This window comes from Onychomys torridus, chromosome 2 (assembly GCF_903995425.1).
Source record: "Onychomys torridus chromosome 2, mOncTor1.1, whole genome shotgun sequence".
Lineage (NCBI taxonomy): Eukaryota > Metazoa > Chordata > Mammalia > Rodentia > Cricetidae > Onychomys > Onychomys torridus.
This window is the reverse complement of record NC_050444.1, coordinates 136,954,518-136,975,819: the sequence shown is the minus strand read 5'-3', so window position 1 is coordinate 136,975,819 and position 21,302 is coordinate 136,954,518. Positions and strand designations below refer to the sequence as shown.

Here is a 21,302-nt window from a genome sequence, read left to right as displayed (position 1 = left end):
TCAAGAGCAAGGCCACTACCACGTTTAATGTCAAGTTTGAACCAAGTTTTAATTAAATACTGGCCAGGTGGATGGGCTCTGGCCAGGTCCATTCCCAGGTTGCTGGAAAATGGCCCAAAATCACAGTTTGCAGAAGCTTAAGAAGGAAAATTCATAATTCATTGCATTACCCATCAGGTCCAATCAGGGCCAAGTGTACATCCTGATGTACCTCTAGCCTGTGAACCTCTCACCCATATGTGATCAAGCCCATTCTGTGCAGATGGGTCAAACAAACTTGTTTAGGGGAGTGTTAAACATGTGGCTTGTTATCGCCCATAAACAACAGCCTCCAGAATTTCAGGAACTATCTACACTTGGCTAGGGGCTTGCAGATCAGATGCATTTTTATTTCATGGATCTCTAAGGTATAGTAATTAAAACTTAAAATATAACTTTGGTTCTCACACCTTATCCTTAAAATAGATACATAGTTTATTATTCCTTGAGCCTGCCTGATGAAGTTATTGTAAAGGTTACCTGAAATTGTACATGTAAAGGAATGTAGTTCTCAGAGTGTGGCTCCCAGACCAGCAGCATCAGTATTAGTAGAAATATTAGAAATCCAGGTTCACAAGGTCTGTAGGCCCAGCCCTTTAGTCTGTATCTTAACTAGTTTTTCTGACTGTGATGGTTCCGGCTGGAGAGTCACTGTCTTAGATACAGTAAGTGCTCACTGCTTAGTGATGGTAATCTTAATGGTAATAATGTGATATTTTGGTTCCTAGGACCTATTTGCAGAAATCGAGAGAAACCAGACAAAACTGGACCAATGTCAAAAATTGTCCCAGCAATATTCCACTATTGTGAAGGTAACTGTACTGCATTCCAGAAGGAATAAGTGATCTCCAGTTTAGGAAAGTTTTGCCATCATTGTAGGTCCTCCTGGACAGATTATACAGAGCTCTTCTTAAGCCCTCCACAACCCAGGGTTGTCTCCCAGCCTGTAGTGTCAGCATCATCTGAGAAACTGCTTAAAGTGCCCTCACACCCATTGAATCTGCTCCCACATTTCATAGGGTTTCTACACATGTGGATGTTTGAGAAACTGGGATCTATATCCTTGAAAGATTTTGGTCAGAGGAACAAGGTGATCATATTTGCTTTTTGGAAAAGGTAGCACGAGCAGATGAGAGTGGAAGTTATGAAGAGAAATAAGACACTTTAATTGAGAGAGCTTAGAAAGGGGGTGGACAAAAGGATGCTGAGGAAGCACAGGATATGTAGTAAAATGAGAAAAGGATTTTTAAAGGATTTGGAAACAGTTTTAATCTGTACTGGATTAATTAAAGAAATCTACTTCCCCTATTTAACTTCAATTTCCCCAAGGGTGAGTTCAGGATTCACCCACAGGCTGAATCTAGGCCACACACTCTTTCCTTTTTTCAAGACAGGTTTCTCTGTGTAACAGCCCTGGCTGTCTTGGAACTCTATAGACCAGGCTGGCCTTGAACTCACAGAGATACACCTCCCTTTGCCTCCCACATGCTGGGATTAAAGACATGTACCACCATGCCCACCACACACTCATTTTTTTTGTATGGCCAATGAGAAAAGAATGAAGAATTTAAAAGAGTAATATATAACGATGATTTTTAAAAAAAATAAGAACTGGACAGTGGATATAGTTCAGTTCTCAGATAGCTTGCCTAGCTTGGGACTCTGGCCTCAATTTCTAGTATCACATAAGACTGAACATGGCAGTGCACACCCATATACCAGTGTTTGGGAGGTGTAGGCAGGGGGATCAGAAGTTCAAGATCATTTTTTTTGCTGCACAGGTAGTTTAAGGCCACCCTAGGCTACATGAGACCCTGTGCATTGATAAGAACTTAAACTTGGGCTGGAGAGATGGCTCAGCTGTTAAGAGCACTGGCTGTTCTTACAGAGGTCCTAAGTTCAACCACGTGGTGGCTCCCAACCATCTGTAATGAGAACTGGTGCACCCTTTTGGCATGTAGGCAGAACACTGTATACATAATAAATGAATCTTTAAAAACAAAAAACAAACAAAAAACAAAAAAACTTATAGTGTAAGCAAATTATATTTCAGCAGCGATTTTTCTTCATTTCCACACTGTCAATAGCTACATTCATGTATGGAGACAGAATTAGTATTTCTGACAGGCAGAATAGAATGGCCCAGTATTTGCCAACCTATAGTCTGAACAAACATCAAATATAGTCCAGAAACAAACTACTAGGGTTTTGTTGTATGGTGTGTTAGCTATGAAGTCCTAAGCAAAGGTAGTCAAGTTTCTCCTTCTATTAGGACTATGAGTTGCAGCTGATGACGTATAAGGCCTTCGTGGAATCGCAGCAGAAATCCCCTGGCAAGCGCCGCCGAATGTTTTCCTCTTCAGATGCCATCACACAGGAGGTGAGCTGGAGGGAGGGGATGCTTCCATCTTCCCTTAAGAAAAGATCTCGTTTGTGTCACCTTTTTCTTGTCCTCCTTATTTTCAACTGTTGAATTTTACTTTTCTGGCAGGTAACTTACCTAAATTGTTCTTTTAAACCATAGTTCATGGACTTGAGGACTCGATATACAGCTTTGGTGACATTAACGACTCAGCATGTAAAATATATCAGCGATGCTCTCCGGCGGTTGGAGGAGGAAGAGGTGAGGATAGTTGGGTCCTAATTCTTCTTGAAATCATGATTAAAAAAAAAAAAAAAATACTATGCCTTACCAGACATGGTGTCACATGCCTTTAATCCCAGCAGAGGAGTCAGAGGCAGATGGATTTCTGAGTTTAGGCCAGCCTGGTCTACAGAGTGAGTTCTGGGACAGCCAGGGCTACACAGAGAAACCCTGTCTTGATAAACCAATAACAAAAAACTGCCTCAAACAGGGAGTGGGGGGTAGCTCATTAGTAGAGCTTGTAGCTACCATGTGCCAAGTCCTCAAGTTGGTCCTAGCACTACATATAAGAATTCCTATGTCTCATCTTTGAAAAGGTAAAGTTCATGCAGTCATTGTCCTTATTTACAGTGATCATGTTCTAGAAAGTTTGGTTTGTTGGTTAATTCTAATCCAGTGTTCCTAGGGAAAATTGTTGCTTTTAGCAAGCCTCAGATTACATACACATTCTTGTTTAATGTGTATTTTTGTTTAAAGACACTTTATTTAATGTGCATTATCGGTGTTTGGAAGCACCATAACTTTTTTCTGCAAAATGTTTATCAAAGATATAAGATATATCCCTAAGCCTTATCATAGCACTCTTCAGCTTAGCAATATTAAACAGCACTTCAAGCCTAGAGCTGCTTAAATGATGATGACACCAAGGGAAAAAACACAAAAGAGATGAAAACATGGCATTGAAGAGATTGAAAGGTACGCTGGTGTATATAGTATATATAGTATAGTACTTTTCTGTGGCTGTGATAAATATACCATGACCAAAATCAAGACAGGGAAGACAGTTTGTTTGGTTTACAGTTTCAGAAGAATAGAGCCCATTGTGGTGGCAGGAGCAGGAAGCTGTCCAGTAACATTTTCATCTTCACACAGGAATCAGAGAGTGCAAAGTGGCGACCGGCTCTAAACCCTCAATGTCCATCCCCAGTGACACACTTCCTCCATCAATTAGTCCCCTTCCCAGAGATTCTAAGCCTCCCTCTAACAGCACCACCTACTGGAGACCAAGTTATCAAATGCCAATGGGAAATATTTCTCATTCAAACATACAGTATGACAACAAAAACTTCAGCTAATGACATGGACATTGAGCAACTACAGTTTAGCGTTCAATGCATCATTTATGAGTGGCTTTTGGAGTGTCAAATACATTTTTGTGGGTGAAAGTTTCCATATACAAATATACAGATACACCCGTCACTTCTATCTTTGAGTGTCTTCATGGAGAAAAGGGTTGTGTCTGAGTTACTTTTCTATTGCTGTGATATGACACCAAGGCAACTTTTAGAAGACTTTTGGGGCTCACAGTTTCTGAGGGTTAGAGTCCATGGCCATCATGGCAAGGAGCATGGCTGCAGGTAGGCAGGCATGGTGCCAGAGCAGTGGCTGAGAGTTCATTTGGATCCACAAACAGGAAGAAGCAGAGAGCACATTGTAGAAATGACAAGAGTCTTTTGAAACCTCAAAGCCTGCCCTCAGTGACTCACCTCCGAGTCCCTCCCCACCCTGTCAACTGGGACCAAGTAATCAAAACGTGCATCTATGAATGCCATGAATACCATTCTTATTCAGACCACCACAGAGGATAAGCAGAACTCTTCAGTGAGATATAACTTGTTGGAGGAAAATACTGGAAATCTCCATAGTTTGTACAGTGGGATGCTGTGACACTATTAAAAGTATTATAATAAATTTAAGTGAATTGACATAGAAAGTGATTTATAATATATTAATATTAAACTAAACATGATTTCAATAAAAACAACAAAGGTGAAAACATGGCATAGAAACAATTTTAGAAGTGTGTATGTGTCTCAGTTAGGGTTTTATTGCTGTGAAGAGACACCATGACCACAGCAATTCTTATAAAGGAGAACATTTATTTGGGGGCTGGCTTGCAGTTCAGAGTTTTCGTCCATTATCATTATGGCGTGCAGGCAGACTTGGTGCTGGAGAAAGAACTGAGAGTTCTACAGCTGGGTCAGCAGGCAGCAGGAAGTGAATTGAGCCACTAGGCTTGACTCTGAGGTTCTGAAAACCTCAAAGCCCACCCCTAGTGACATACTTCCTCCAGAAGACCACACCTACTCCCAGCATGGCCACTCCCTACTGGTCTGTGGAGACCATTTTTAGTCAAACCACCACAGTATGTGCATAAACTTCTGGAGAAATAGTCTAGTCTATGTAATGTACATTCCAGTTTTAGTCCTATGTAATAAGCATGTAATCACTTTAAAAGTCTTTGCAATCTGTTTTCTAATACTAGACCACTCGTACACATGCTCTGGGAATTAATTAGTGAGACATTATCTTTGGCCCATTGTGTCAGTGCTTATTCCATGCAGTCTCTCTATTCACTTATGGTTATAAAAATGATGAACAGAATCAAGATGTGCATGTAAAGAACCTTCTGTTTCTTGTCTGGCTTTGGGAACATGAAGCCAGACACCTAACAAGGCTGACCACCGCGCCGACTTCCCACTTCCTGTTGTAGAAAGCGGTAGAAGAGGAGAAGCAGGAGCATGTGGAGAAGGTTAAAGAGCTCTTGGGCTGGGTGTCTACCCTGGCAAGAAACACACAAGGAACAGCTACCTCACCCCACACCGGTGTGTCCACGGACATTGAAAAGGCCATTTTGGAGCAGCAGGTTAGTAGGAAGCCCATCTCTTTCCGTCCAGGTGGAGGAATCATTCGTTAGAAGGAGGATTCCATGGCCGCGCCCGAGACAGTTATTACTTTCGGAAAGGCTAACTTCCAAGACCTCCAGTAACGTCAGCTACCCTATTTGTTCACTTAACTGTTTTACACGTCTGTAGCTCATTTGTAATGTTTGACCTAAGCTGTATTTTCTACTTTGGTTTATGAAAATTTCTTTGAAATTATGTTTGACTCATTTAAGTCTTGAGTTTGAAATGTTTCTTTTTCATTTCTACTACTAGGTTCTGGCAGAAGAGCTGACAGCCAGGAAAGAACAAGTTTCTGAAGCCGTTAAAACTTCACAGATCTTCTTGGCCAAGCAAGGTCATAAGTGAGTGTGACCTTTTCAACTGGCTAAATCTTAGGTTTGCGATAAGAAGTTAGACTGGAGAATCCCTGGCAACCAGAGCCAATTGTCAAAAGCCTTGTAGTTTATACCTAGGAATTTTTGTTTGTTTGTTTTTTAACTGTGTCAGATATGGGGATTAATTTTAAGCATGATTGACATGAGAAGGAGGTATAGAGGACAAGAGGCAAGTTAAGAAGCTGTCCTGATAATGAATGCAAGAAATGGAGTAGATTACAGAGGTGACACAGACACAAGAGATATTAAGGGCCAGCAAGATGGGTCAGCACATAAAGTTGCTTGCTACCAGGCCTGACAACCTGAATTCATTCCCCAGGACGAAGTATAGAATTGACTCCCCAGATTAACTTCTGACTTCCATGTGTATGCACATATGCCTGTGCACATACACATATACTAAATAAATTATACAATTTTAAAAAAGATATTAAGGATGGTGAATCTATGGACGTGGTCACTTGGAAAATTCATTAAATAACTGCTGGAATTGCTGAGCATGGTGGTGCATGCCTTTAATCCCAGTAGAGGCAAATGGATCTCTGAATTCAAGGCCAGCTTGCTTTACATAGTGAGTTCTGGGCCAGACAAGCTATATAGTGAGAACTTGTCTCAAAACAAAACAAACAAAAACTCTGCTGGGCTTCTAGTGTGGGCTATTGACTGTATGATGAAGTGACTCACAAAGATAAGAAACAGACAGAGGAGTGAGCTGCAGAATGATGTACCTTACACATTGTTGACTGTGTAAGCCTGTAGGATGTCAGAGTAGAAATACCTATTACAGAGTAAGATTTGTGAACTACCTTATTCATGCCTTATGTAGACTCACCAAAGATTCCCAGAGGGCAGTTACAAAGCAAGTTTGCAATTAATGACAGAACTAAGTCATTAGTGTAGTAGAAATCATATGTGTAAATTAACCCAAAAGACTTTCAGGTCTTTTCAGCTTGTAAAGGAAACTTCAGCAAAGGAATAGGAAAATGATGGTGAGTAATACCTCAGAACCCAAGAAAGCTCCAAAGAGGAGGGAGGATTCAAAAGTCAAGAAAGGTCGATGACTATCTAATACATTTGTTTGTCAGTTGGAACTTTTTGGTAGCACTGATAAAAAGTTGATGGGTGAGTTCAGAGTCAGCATGAAGAGCAGTAAATAAATGAGAGGTGAGGGGCTGCAATACTGGACTTCAGCTCCTTCCATAAAGCACAGTCATAGGAAAGGAAAGCCTTAGTACAAGTAATGAGGAATGCAGTATACTCTCACAAAACATTGACTTCTTAGAACATGGAAGCCATTTGTCTGTGTTTATTTATAGTAAGCAGAGAAGAATTAAAAGTAGAAAGGAGGGGAGTGAGAGAGGTTGGAATTAATTAGTAGCTAGAAAGTAAAACCTTAATCAGGAGTTAAGATAGCTTTTCCTCTGTGATCTGAGAATATAGGCTCAGGAAAGGTGTGCACAAAGGTAACTGTCAAGCGTGAAGTCCAAAAGTAAGAGAATTAATAGCTAGTGGTCTGTGTGTATTTTCTTTTTTAAATATGCGAGGGATTTATTGACAATTAGGGGGGGTTCTCAGGCAAAACAACAAGGGACTAACTGGGGCCTCCTACCTGGATTTTCTGAGGGAAAATCTAAGGTCCAGTTAAAATTACAGACCAGTAGGAGCTCTACATGACTATGGGATCCCCTTTCCTCACTGGATATATTTTGCAGTATGTGGATCTTGAATTAATAAATGGACAGACAAGAATAATGTTAAGAATCTGATTAAGAAAATTCACTGCAGGGTTTGGATGCCAAAAATAAACTGAAGATGAATAGAGAAGATGGTAGATTAAGAGCAATTTGAAGAGCCAAGGAGGGCTTGGGGAATCTCATTGAGTTTGTAGGTAATTCTAACATAAACCAACATAGTTCATTCTCATAATTAATATGGGGAGAGGCAACTTCTAGTATTCACCAGATTCTAGTTGTGAACCTCTAGGAAGACAGGAGATGAACAGACACACAATGGCTTTAGTTACACATGTAATAGCTTGTTTCCTAGAAAAAGTTCTATCCTTTTTTTTTTTTTTTTTTTTTTTTTTTTGGCCAGAGCTAAGGATTGAACCCAGGGCCTTGTGTTTGCTAGGCAAGTGCTCTACCACTGAGCTAAATCCCCAACCCCTTTTGCTCTTTTTTTTTTTTTTTTTTTTTTTTTTTTGCCAGAGCTGAGGATCGAACCCAGGGCCTTGCGCTTGCTAGGCAAGTGCTAGAAAAAGTTCTAAAGCTAATGTGGTTGAATAGTAAAACTTGGACTTAAGTGAGCTATCGAATGGTGGTAATCCCATCATGAGGAACTAAACCGGAAGGGTCACCAGCTCAAGCCCACCCAGCCTGAGGACTTTGTCTCTTAAAAACAAAACCCAGAGCAACAACGAAAATGGCTAAGATTGGGAAGGGGAGACAAGGGAAAGGGAGGTGTGATGAGGAGTGTGCTCAGCAGATACATCCACATACACAGACTTTAAAAATAAGAAAAATCAAGGATAACTAGGTAGATCGTAGGTAAGTGGGAGTTCTAATTTGTTTCAAATGAGAATAACTGTAGAAGCAGTAAAATATAAAATAGGACTCTATCATACATTTTGAGGTCCAGAGTTTAAATGTAGAATGATTTTAGATTATTTCAGCATCCAAATTTGCTGTACATGAGTAAGTCTAAGGTGTCAAGGAGGCCATTTTGATTGAGGTTTGCAGAACTACATAAGCAAAGAGTTATTTAGCACATCACTAAGAATCATGGAAGGATATGAGTGAGATGCCAAAGTGAAGTATATCCAGATAATCCATTCATGGCAACAATGTAAGTTTTTGAATATAGCTTGGATAATTTTTCCCCCATAATGCTTCATCTTCCAGGCTCTCAGAAAAAGATAAGGAACAGATCTCTGAGCAGTTGAGTGCCCTGAACAAGGCTTACCACGACCTTTGTGATGGTTCTGCAAACCAACTCCAGCAGCTCCAAAGCGAGTTGGCTCAGCAGACAGAACAAAAGGTATTTTTAGTTTTGGGATCCATATATTATGGGTGCCATTTAAATGGTATGAAATTGGCTTTGTTGATTGAGAGTCATGTTTACTAGTTTTCCATGACCAATGTGACTTAATAGTTAACCTCACCTTAGCAGCCATTAGTCATGTGTTCTTTACTGGGGTTCCAGATGTGTTGGTCAGTCAAAAACACTAGAGGGCGCTTACAACAAAGCTTCTGGATCTGGTTCTCCTACCTCCACCTGCACTTCATCAGTGCACATCAGAAAACAGTGACGGAGAACTTCAGTCCTGTGTTGTATCTGATGCCAGGTCAATACAACTACTCCTTTGTGACATTGTCACCCACGAGTTGATAGCCAAGAGTTGTGCATATTGGCAAGAAAATGCTTATCAATCGCTGCCCTCTGTAGAGTGACCAGGGAGAAATGTTGTTTCAAAACAACCTGCTAGGTCAGCTTCACTGACTGAGACGCTGGTTCCCCTCACCCATGGCCATCCCGTCGTGTAGCACTGTTACCAGCTCTCACCTCACAGTCATTCTTGTACCACATGAAAGTCTAAATTACAGTTGCTGTTGGATGTCTTGAATTCTTCCTGGATACTTATGTGTGTGTGTACATTTAACCAAATTATATTCATGTGTCTCTGGGATATACATGTGTGTTTGCCTGCTTATTTCCTATGTTGTGAAGCAATTGCCAGTTTATGTGGGAAAGGCTAATATGTGATAAATCACATTTAGTCTACATGATGCACAAAATGATTATTCAAACAAAATATATCTTGATTCTGCCCATGGATATAAATTTGTAAATTCATAAATTCTACAGGATAGAACCAGCCCTGATTTGACAGTCTATTTCTGAAAAGAATGTACTGGTGTAGAATTTTCTGTGTAACAAAACCCACTTTTAATGGCTTATTGCTTCACCATATAAGGGAGTTGTGAAAAGTTTTAACAATTGCTTGCTGAGAACATCCAGTTCTCATTTTGAAAGGTTAAAAAGGGTGGGGGGAAAGAAAGAGAAAAAGACAAGCTGCTGAGCACCACTACATTGAGCATGATGTGTCCCTGTATTGTGTGTGTTTCATGTAAAGTATTGTTCTGATTAACTGACATCCTTGCTTACAAGTTTCACTAACCCTTTGGAGTTTAAGCACAAATGCACAAAGGGAAAAGAGGACGACCTGTTTGGGGTTCTTTTTTGCAAAAAACAAACAGTCGCATGCTGGACGCTAACCCCAAGCTTACACTGTGTATGTGACACGGCTGAGCTGCTCCGTAAGGCTCTATCTCTTACCTGCTGAGGTGGGCCCTGCAGTTTGGGTAAGTAGAAGCCCGTTATGTTTTCTTTCCATTTCTCCCCCTGTCTTCTACTGCTCATCTGGGTCAGACTGTCCATGTTTGGTAGACCGGATTTCTCTGGATTACTTCCCAACTCAGTGCTGCCTGCCTGTCCTCCAGTTATGAGGGTGCTGGGGGGAATTATGAAGGCTTTTCTGTTTGGCTTGATTCCAAGCTTTTCTCCAGTGTGTCAGCTTTTCTGAGATTATAAATCTTATATAAGAAATTGGTAAATTTCAACAGTCTTCTCTTTTATCATAATATCTCTTTCTCAGCAGGCTTTAAATGGATTTTTAAAAAGGATTTTTTTTTTTAAGTAATGCAAGAATCATACACCAGTGAGCTTTTTTTTTTTTTCAATCTCTATAAAATAGATATATAGTATGTGTGTTTTACTTATATAAATTGAACCCTGTGCTACAGAAAATAAGATGGGGGAATAGCAAATAATATTTTGCATAGCATGGGGAACTATGCCAATAATATGCCATTAATTGAATATATGCATGAAGTGGAGAAATGAACCCAGTCCCTCTTTGCTGCTCGTTCTACATGCTTATGTGCTGTCACGAGCTGGAAACCCTCGTGTAGTCTTCACGTGGAGGATACAGTCTAGTGGGATTAAGGGCTCTTTCCCGTGGTTTTATTTATTCCTTGTTCACTGCATTGCAGATACTATCCTGTACACTGAAGGGCACAGTACAGTTTTATATAGTTTACCTCTCACTGAGAACAGAAATGAAATGCACTTGTTAGTGACTGACATATCAAGGTTCTGTATGGATAAGTTATCTGGTAAAAGCAAAAACTAATACTATCCAAAGAGGAGACAGAAAAAAGACATGAAAGAAAACAAAGACCATGACTATGACGGGCATGGTGGCGCCTGTCTTTAATCCTAGCACTCTGGAGGCAGAGTCAGGAGGCTGCTGTCTATGAGTTGGAGGCCAGCTTGGTCTACATAGTGAATATCAGAACAGTCAGAGCTTCATAATGAGGCCCTGTATCAAAAAACAAACAAAAAGAAAAAGAACTGTAAACATGGAGCACAATACAAGTAACGAAGCAGTCTAGGTAGTTAAGCTCTTATGTGATTTAGAGTCTGAAATAAAAGACTTTAAATTGAGAACCAGCAACTGTTTCTATAATTTGCATGGGTAATTTTAACAATGTGTAAGGTCTACCTTATTCCCTGAACTTAAAGACTAACTCCTGCTTAAGGTGTGGCCTTGCTGTTTGCTGCTTCCCAAACCATCCAAAGAGACAGTACAATAGCAAAAGATTGGAGGCCAGGTTGGCTTCTGGAACTCACTTGTTTTGTTACCTTGGACAAACTACCTAACATATATCTCATGTTCTTACCTGCAGACTGATTAATCTTTTATGAGATCATTGTGAGGATTAAATATCATTCATCACTAAATCTAAGTGGTAGTTGTCATGGTTGTTGTATTACCTATTCTTAGCCTGGACTAGAAGAAGTAGTAATAGTGGTTCTTCTGTCCAAAGTCCCTAATCTGTTCCCTCCTTGACTTGCTACTTTCAGGTCTTAGAACTAACTTAACTCAAAGTCATTGCCTTTGGAAAAGCTAGTATTGAGCTTAACTCCATTACACACTCCTTAAATACACATGTCCATTTAATGGGATGCACAATGACTTTGTAGCTTAAATCTCTCATCTTTTGTACTAATCCTGTTATCAGCAAAGGAAAAAAAAAAAAAGAGCTGTTTCCAGAGCCTTCTGCATGAGTTACAACACTGAGAAATTATATTGGGAACTGGTATGTGTCTGTAATAATCTTTGTAATAATCTGGTTTTACAAATAACTATCCAGATGCTAGAGCATGGTTCAGCAGTTAAGAGTACTTACTGCTCTGCTCTTCCAGAAGACCTGAATTCAATTCGTAGTACCTACATCAGGCAGTTCACAGTCATCTGGAACTCCAGCTCTTGGGGATCTGTCACCTTTGGTCTACTGGGGAGCCTGCACTCATGTACTCATAACCCACACACATACACACATAATTTTTTGTTGTTGTTGTTGTTTGAGACAGGGTTTCTCTGTGTAGCTTTGCACCTTTCCTGAAACTCACTCTGTAGCCCAGGCTGGCCTTGAACTCACGAGATCTGCCTGGCTCTACCTCTCAAGTGCTGGGATTAAAGGCATGTGCCACTGCCGCTCGGTTATATGCACATAATTAATTTTTTTTTTTAAATAGCCATCCAAGGCCAGCAGTGTGGCTCAGCAAGTAAAAATGCCTACTGTCAGGCTGATTACTGAGTTTGCTATAGAGGGCCCACACGATGGAAGGACAGAACCAGTTCCCACTAGTTGTCCTCCGGCTCACACATGTGTACCCTGGCTCTTGAATGCCTACATGCATACACCCTACACACTAAATAAGTATATAGATGAAGTGGGGGGGGGGGGGCCTAGCTATTCTTTTTTTTTTTTTTTAAACTGCTTGCCTCTTTATAAAGCTTATACTCAGATATGCTTAATGCTGTCTCTTATCCTTCAAGCTATCTGTGAACTTCTGTCTCTATTAAGTATTCTGCAGTTTAGAAAAAATTCTTTCTTAGCACGAATGGCCTGGCTTGCATTTGCTATTTCATATATTTAGGACTTACTCAGGATAGGTTTTTCTTGTGATCAGAATTATATCTGCTGTGGTTCTTTAAATAATTCCCTCCCACAGTTATGCTTAACCATTGACTCTGATTCCATTTTCGTTTTAATTCTTTCTTTTAGGGTTACAGAGCAGTTGCTGGGGTGATTGACCTAGGCACAGTGGAGATATTTCCCATCTTCAGAGCCATGCAAAAGGGCCTCATTGACCAAGACACAGGCCTTGTGCTCCTGGAATCCCAGGTTATCATGTCTGGCCTCATTGCCCCTGAGAAGAGTGAAAAACTCTCTTTGGAAGAGGGTCTCGCCAGAAACCTCATTAACCTTCCAATATACCATCAGCTCCTGGAGCTACAGGATTCTCTGTCTTTAATAAGCAGACTTATGGAGACCCAAGGCCCCCTTTCTGTGGTGGAAGCCATGGAAAAGAAAAGAATCAGTGAAAGACTTGGACTGAAAGTCTTAGAAGCTCACCTGGCCACTGGAGGGTTCAGTCTCTCCCCCAGTGAGAACTGTGTCCATCTGGAAGAAGCTTTTCATCGAGGCTTCATTTCCTCAGGGCTTAATTCAGTATTACAATCTCACCTGAGATCATCCAAGAATTTGATAGACCCGAACACAGCTGAGAAAGTTGACTTGCTGGAACTGATGCAGAGATGTATTATTCATCAAGAGTCAGGGCTGAAATTGCTGCCTGTCAAGCAGTTGGCAGGGGGAATGGTGAGCTTGAAATCAGGTCGGAAGGTTAGCATTTTCCGTGCTGTTCAGGAAGGGTTGATAGACAGGCAGGTCACTGTCCGGCTGCTGGAAGCTCAGCTTTTTGCTGGTGGCATAGTAGATCCAAGAACAGGACACAGACTTACAGTGGAAGAGGCTGTGAGACATAATTTGATTGACCAGGATATGGCCTGTGCTATTCTCATAAGACAGCTGCAGACAGGAGGCATCATTGACACTGTCACGGGGAACAGAATGACTATGGATGAAGCAGTGAGCAATAATCTAGTAGCTGCTAAGACTGCCCTTGTCCTTCTGGAATCCCTCTGGTCATTCATGGGGCTACTATGGCCTGAATCTGGTGAGATCCTCCCAATTACAGATGCTCTAGAACAAGGTATTGTGTCTACTGAATTAGCACATAAAATCCTCAGTAAACGACAGCAAATTGAGGCTCTTTTCCTACCAACAACTACAGAGATCTGGTCCTGGAAGAAAGCAACAGAGAGTGGTATCTTAGACAAAGATCTTGCCAATAACTTAAGATCAACTTGTATCCCTGATGTGATGCCTCATATACAGCTAGCAGACTCTGCAGAGCGAAGCAAATTAGGTATTGTTCCTGGTATACCACCTCTGTCTTGCCAAAGAGAGAGAATAGTAAGCCATGGAGAGAAGCTGCTCTTTCAGCTGATGACTCACAGCTATATTAATGTACAAACCGGGCAGAGGCTGCTTCTGTTGGATCAGGAGCTGTTGGAGATGCTAACATCCAGAGATACATACCAAACAGATCTTCCAGATGTATTTGAAATTCAGCATCAAAGACTAGACATTTCTGAGGAATGGCAAGAACTGGATAGTGGGAACAGCTCCCAAATTTCCAGTGCTAAATGTACTAGGAAGCCCTGTGAATCCCAGTTTCCTTCTCAGGAGAAAGACTGTTCCAATCAGGAAAACTGTACTGAAGCACAAGGCAAAAGGGCTGTTGTAGGAATAGAATGCCCTTCTGTGGAGAGCCTTGAAAGGGATCCGTTTGTAGGAGAACAAAAAGCAGTTACTGCAAATGTTGGCACATTGAAGGTCATAAATAAAGTCAACTTAGAGCTACAAAGTCCACTGTTAGATACTAGAAAGGAAGAACAAACAGAAAGGTTTAGCATGGAAAATATAAGTGGAGACCCCCTTCTTGTGGAATGTCCTGAGGAATCTGAAGATATGCCCTTGGTGCTTGACAAAGACCTTCTTTCTACTGAGAAATTAGAATGGCAAGCTCCCACAAAGATGTCCTTCACGCGTCAAAAAGAACAAGCAAAGACTGTCAGAACTGAATATATTCCAAGTGAAACTGAAATACCACTCATAAAGTCCCAAAGCAAAATGTCCCAATTTCAGGTAGAGACTTCTCTAAGTTTGAAATCAAAATTTAAGTCAGAAAATGATATGAATATTAATTTTTTAGAGAGAGAGTTAAATGCAGCATCTTTGGCTAAGGATAGCCACAAACAGGGCCAAAAAGGCCAGAGTGTTGCTGATGGTCGTATGGTGGGACTAGAAAAGACTGATACAGAAGATGATGGTGGTGAGCCTTCCTGGTTATGTAGCCATACTTGCGAATTGCTTGAAGACGCTACCCTCAGTACGTTATCTGCACAGCTACTGGATGGTGGTGTATTTCATGAAGAAACAGGTCAGAAACTCTTACTAAATGAAGCAATAGCCCAAGGCCTGGTGTCTAGCCATACTGCTGTGAAACTTATGGGAAAATTGAACATGTTTCGGGGCTTCTTTGACTCCCAGACCTGTGAGTCTTTGACAACTGAAGAAGTCATTGATGAAGGTCTGATGGATGAGAAATTATTACATAATGTCCTTATGTCAGACAAAGCTATAAGTGGTGTCTTAGACCCCAGAACCAACTCACTGTGTTCTGTGAAGCAGGCCGTGGCGGTTGGACTTCTTGACAAGGAGACAGCTACCAGGATTTTAGAGGGGCAGGTGGTAACTGGTGGGATTGTGGACCTGAAACGAGGCAAAAAGCTTTCAGTAACTTTGGCCTCAAACCTTGGTTTGGTAGACAATGCTGACCAGACAGGACTTATAAATCTGGAAAAGGCTACCAAAGGCAGAGATGCTGAAAAAGCAGTTAAGGAGAGATTAATTGGGTTACAAATGGAAACAACAGGACTTACGGACCCTGACAGTAAAGCACCGTTAACAGTTTTGCAGTCCCTTGATAGAGGTCTTCTGGAGAGAGGAGAAGCTGTTTCTCTGTTGGCTAAGCAAGTACTTGATGGTGGTATCATTCATCATCTATCTGGGTTGAGACTTTCTGTTGATAATGCCTTTAAACATGGCTTAATTGGTGAAGATGTAGCCAGGCAGCTCAAAAAAGTTGAGCATGTAAACCACCATCAATTTTTTCATCCTCAAACAAAGAAAGCCCTTTCCTTCTCAGAAGCCATAAAATTAGATCTTGTTTCTCCAGAATTGAAAAGAGAAATCCAAGAGATTCAGGACTATAGTGGGAACTTGCAGGATCTCATTTATGGCCAGAAAGTGACCTTGGCAGAAGCTAACAAAGGAGAAGCCTTAGCTACTAAAACAGAACTACCTTCAGGAATGATGCACAGAGTTGTAGACCCTGAGAACTGCAGAATCATTCCCTACTCAGAGTTAGTAAAGAAATGTAGGATTGACATTGAATCTGGATGGAGATATCTTGCAGTAATCCCATTCTCTGATATTAAAGATGAGGTGAGCAGCAAAGTGCTTACACTGTCTGAAGCAATTCAGCGTGGAAAAGTGGACTCTGCATCTACACTGAAGGTTTTGGAAGCTCAGGCAAACACTGGTGGAATCATAGATACAGCCACAGGAAAAAGATTGACGTTGGCATCAGCTTTGGAACAGAAACTATTGGATGAAAACATGGCCAGAATTATTGGTTTTCATCAGGTGTTAAGTGGAGGAATTATTGATATATATAATGATGAAAGAGTGACTTTAAAAGATGCTGTAGAAAAACGATTTATCAGCCCTGAACTGGCAACTATGATCCAGGCAGATACCTTAGAAATGCAAGGAGGGACTGAAGTATGTGAATTGAAGGGTGAATTTCCAAGAAAGGAATTACTAGTTGAGTGTGGTAAGACCTCCAGGGGGAGCTACGACAAAGAGGAACAGGAGAGAGTGCTCCAGGTTGGAAGTCAGTGTGCCCAAGAAGAGGTGAAAGTGAGAGTTTTAAATGGAGCAAAGCCAGAAAGGGGCGGGAAGAGTTCATCAAAGGAGGTGGAAGGCAAGTCTCATGATGAGGAGAAAGCTTCTTCAGACAGGAAAGTATCTGCCGGCATCATAAGTCCTGGTGGTCTTGAAAGTGGACCTTCACACCAAGTTTTGGTGATGCATCCCTGCTCAGAAGCTTCTGATTTGAAATTCAGAGAGGTAGCTAGAAGTCGCATGAGAAAATGTAGAGATGTAGAGCAAGAGAAAGTTGTGACACAAATAAAAGTGGTTTCTCATGTAAAGCAATCTACCTCAGGCCTGGATGCTGCAGAAGCAAGAGAATGGCAAGGGAAAATGATTTCAGAAGGACAAGACTCACACTATGAAACAGCAGGCAGATTGTTAAGTGAGCAATCAGTGAACGTGAATGTTAGTAAAAGAGAGAAGAGAGACATGGTTAGGGAAGGAAATGTCCAAACAGGCAAAGCTGAAGTTCTTTTGGGAGAAAAGTTGGACCAGGAAGTTATTATTGCTGATGAACATGACTCCTGTATAAAGAGCCGATCTATGAGAATGATTGGAAGTGACAAGGGAGAAGAAGCTGGTAGAGAAATGGACTTTTCTATTATTTGTAAAATTGAAGGCTTCCCTTCCCAAATGACATCCAAAGATGCTCCCCTAAGAAATCAAGATGTTTTACCATTCTTCAGCGAAGGGGAAGTGAAAACTGTGAACCTCAGCTCAATTTCAAAACCAGGAGAAAAATTACCTCAAGAAATTGCTAGTGCTGCCCAGAGGGAACCATTCTCTTCTGAGACCCCAAGACCTGAAAAACTTAACTACCCAGGATCAGATGGAGAAGCCCAAGGGTCAGACATACTCCACATTTCCAAAAGAGAGATGGCTGCCCAAAGAACCAGCAGACAGAAGACTACTGATGGCCGAGATCTGTGTGCTACATCTAAGACTGAGGAAAACAGAGAGAAGATTTTCCCATGCCAAGATTCTAAAGAAAAGTTATACCAGGAAATATCTTTGGACTCAACAAGAGCTCATAAATTGGAAGAAACCACAGTTTCTACTCTATATGCAGAAGAAGTTAGTCATGTAGACTCCTCAGATAGAAAAGGTCTTCATGAGGATAGCAAAGGGGATCCTGAGCTTTATGGACATCAAAAATCTAAAACAGCAACAACCCAGGAAACAAAATTTCTGGAAGTTGTAAATCCCATAATTAAAAACCCAGAAGAAGGGTCCTCTGAAGAGACAATGGATCAGAAAGGACCCAGGGTCTCGGTACCCCTTTTTCCAGAGAAATTATCCAAAGGAATATTGCAGAAGGAGAGTATAGAACAACATGTTGCTGTCATGAGTCCCACTGTTTCAGAAGTCAGTGAAATGTCACTGTCCCTGCCATCTTCTACAATTAGGATGGATGAGAAGATACCTCAGGAAAAGTACAAAGAGATCCCTGGTGAGGAACAGGCTCCCTTCATGGCTATACCTGGAGGGAAGGGGAGAGAAGGTGTAAATCCAGCACCCTGCAGAGCAACTCAGGCAAGTGAATGTGTTGGGTTCTGTTTGACTGGGGTTTGGGGGTATTTTTGTTTGGTTTTGATTTTGTTTTAGCTATGTGACCTTAGCTGGCCTGGTACTCATTATGTATCCCAGGGTAGCGTTAAACTTGGCAGTCCTCTTTCCTCCCATTCTGTGATTACAGACACACACTATCATTTCTGGCTTGTAGTTTGTTTGTTTGTTTTTGTTTGTTTGTTTTTTAGTTTTTCAAGACAGGATTTCCCTGTGTACCTTTGTGCCTTTCCTGGAACTCACTTTGTAGACCAGGCTGGCCTCAAACTCAGAGATCTGCCTGCCTCTGCCTCCCAAGTGCTGGAATTAAAGGCATGCGCCACCACCGCCCGGCTGTAGTTTGTTTTTTAAAGATAAGTAGCTTTAATGGCATGATGATTTTTTTCTTCCTTTCTCTTTTGTGGTGCTTCCTAGACAAGTACTCTACTACTGAGCTATATCCTCAGCCCTAGCTTGATGGATACAAAAGTCACTTGTGTATTATTGTATGCACATATACATACACACATACATATAAATGCATGCATATTTATGGCATTAGCAAATTCTCTTAAGTTACCAATTCATTTATCATCTATAATATAGTTGTTGGAAAATTAGGTATTGCCTGTGAGTATCTTTCTAAAATTTGCAGGAGTTTTTGTTTGTTGTTTTTTATTTTTGTGATTCTAGCATTGACCTAGGGCTTGCTCTGCAATCAATATACTGCCAAGATCTAACACCTGTCCAAGAATCCTAAAATTAGAAACTAGTATTGAAGCTAATTTAAAGTATTGGAATGATGTTACTTGAAATCAGAATGTCTTTTAGAAATGTTTTTAAATGATGTATTTATTGGTAATTATGAGCTTCTGCTCTCTGAGAAGGTTAATAAAATCACTTTGCCTACTGCTTAGAAATAGCTCAGACAGAATAGTATATTTTATTCTGTCTTATTTATGGTAAAAAGAGCTTCTTTCTGTTTGACTAACAAAACAGCTACCTACTTTAAAAGCTGACTTTAAGGAAAGCAACAGAACTTCATTTTACTTTTGGTTCCACAGAATGTGTTTACCCGGAGACTTTGTTTGGAACACGATGAGAAGCTGGTGTCCTATCTGTCTCTTTTACGGGACATTGAAATGAGAACCAAACAGATTCAGCCTTTGGAGCTTAATGTGGCAGAGCTACAGGATCTGCTGTGTCAGGCCAAGGTATGTTCCCAAACATTCTTTCATGCCCATTGGCTTCAAGATGGTGTCTCCAGCTACCCTGAAGATTTCAAGGGTTAAAAGTGCTTTTCACTGTCATTGAAAAAAAATCTCCGACTCTTTGTTAAGTATTGGTAGGATATTCTAGGCTAGAACAGGTAAGATTTTTAAGAGGCAGATTTGAATAGTTTGGATATACATGTGCTACTTTGCTTGTATGATCTTTGAGTTAATGAAGTAAGTTCAAAAGCAGTATGATTGGTTAAGAAACTTGAAGTAATCTGGGCATGGTGATACATGCCTTTAATCTCAGCACTAGAAGTCAGAGGCAGGAGGAGCTCTATGAGTTTGAGGCCAGCCTAATCTATGTAGTGAGCTCCAGGACAGCCAGTACTACACAGAATGATTCTGTCTCAAAAAAAGAAAGAAAAGAAAAGGAAGAAAAAAACAAAGTGCTTAGTGCTAGGGCTGGAGAGATGGTTCAGCAGTTAAAAGCACATGTTCCTTTTGTAGAGGTTCCCAGAAACCATGTCAAGTCTATCACAGGCAACCACCTGTAACTTCAGCTCCAATGAATCTGACACCTTCTTCTGGCCTCCATACATACATACACAAATACATATACATGCATTTAAATTAATAACAAATATTTTTTTAAAAAGAAAGAAAAGGTCTGCTTTTAGGTACCTGGAGAATACTAGTTCACAGACTTCAATGAGTGAAGTTAAACAGCAATGTGAGTTACACTACATAAATCCTTAACACCTCCCCCCCCCCCAATAACACCAGAAAACAGATAAGTTTGCACATGCAAACAGGGCTCTAACTTGTTTAAAGTGTAAGGGGCAATTAAGCCTACCACTTACCAGCTCTCTTAGTAGCATAGCAGCTGCAGCTGCTTTTTTCCTACAGCAGACTAAAGGTTGTCTTCTGAAGAAAGCATCTGCTTAGATTCTGTAGGTGGACACCATTGAAGGAAAGGTTTCTTTTCTGAAGTAATAAGATTAGAGGCCGGGCGGTGGTGGCATATGCCTTTAATTCCAGCACTCGGGAGGCGGGGGGGGGGGGGGGGGGGGTGGGGCTCTGTGAGTTCGAGGTCAGCCTGGTCTACAGAGTGAGTTCTAGGAAAGGCTCCAAACTACAGAGAAATCCTGTCTCAAAAACAAAACAAAATTATTTCTTAGGGCTGGTGAGATGGCTTAGAGGTTAAGAGCACTGGCTGCTCTTGCAGAGGTCCTGAGTTCAATTCCCAGCAACCACATGGTGGCTCACAACCATCTGTAATGAGATCTGGTGCCTGCCCTCTTCTGGCCTGCAATCATACATGCTGCATACATAATAAATAAATAAATCTTTAAAAAGAAAAAGAAAAAAAGAATGGAGTTTCACTTGGGTTGGGGATTTAGCTCAATGGTAGAGCGCTTGCCTAGCAAGCGCAAGGCCCTGGGATCGAGCCTCAGCTAAAAAAATAAATAAATATTAGTTGAAAGTGATTGGCCCATGGGCTTCCTCTTCATTGTACTTCCCATGGGAAAAGAAGACCCAGTAGTAATAATGGGAATGATTTCCAACTGTATGGTGCATTCCCATCACCTCAGTGAAGCATGTATTTATCAGACCCACCACTGCATGTAGAGTTTGTATAGCTTAGGAGGAAATCATAGTAATCCACAGGTAAAAATGCCCAGTAGAACAGGTTCTTTCCATGAGATAATCACACTCCATTAAAGACAGTGGTGATCTCCTAATGCTCATTTACAACATGTCAGATACCATAGAAAAATGCCAGCGGCAAATATGTAATGACACAGCAGTCACAAGAGATA

At 40.9% G+C, this 21,302-nt stretch overlaps 1 protein-coding gene across 16 annotated transcripts in view; it reads left to right on the top strand.

The window, feature by feature from the left end:
• Macf1 (microtubule actin crosslinking factor 1) overlaps window positions 1–21,302 on the top strand; it is a 343,882-nt gene that overhangs the window by 201,724 nt on the left and 120,856 nt on the right. For 14 of the 16 annotated variants that reach the window (XM_036178125.1, XM_036178128.1, XM_036178123.1 and 11 more), the window contains 8 exons: window positions 768–851; window positions 2,312–2,419; window positions 2,564–2,662; window positions 5,178–5,330; window positions 5,623–5,711; window positions 8,645–8,780; window positions 12,878–18,253; window positions 19,330–19,479. In XM_036178125.1, coding sequence (XP_036034018.1) covers window positions 768–851; window positions 2,312–2,419; window positions 2,564–2,662; window positions 5,178–5,330; window positions 5,623–5,711; window positions 8,645–8,780; window positions 12,878–18,253; window positions 19,330–19,479 — 6,195 coding nt within the window. The remainder of the gene's footprint in view (window positions 1–767; window positions 852–2,311; window positions 2,420–2,563; window positions 2,663–5,177; window positions 5,331–5,622; window positions 5,712–8,644; window positions 8,781–12,877; window positions 18,254–19,329; window positions 19,480–21,302) is intronic. The other 2 variants (XM_036178132.1, XM_036178131.1) reach the window with 1 other exon arrangement.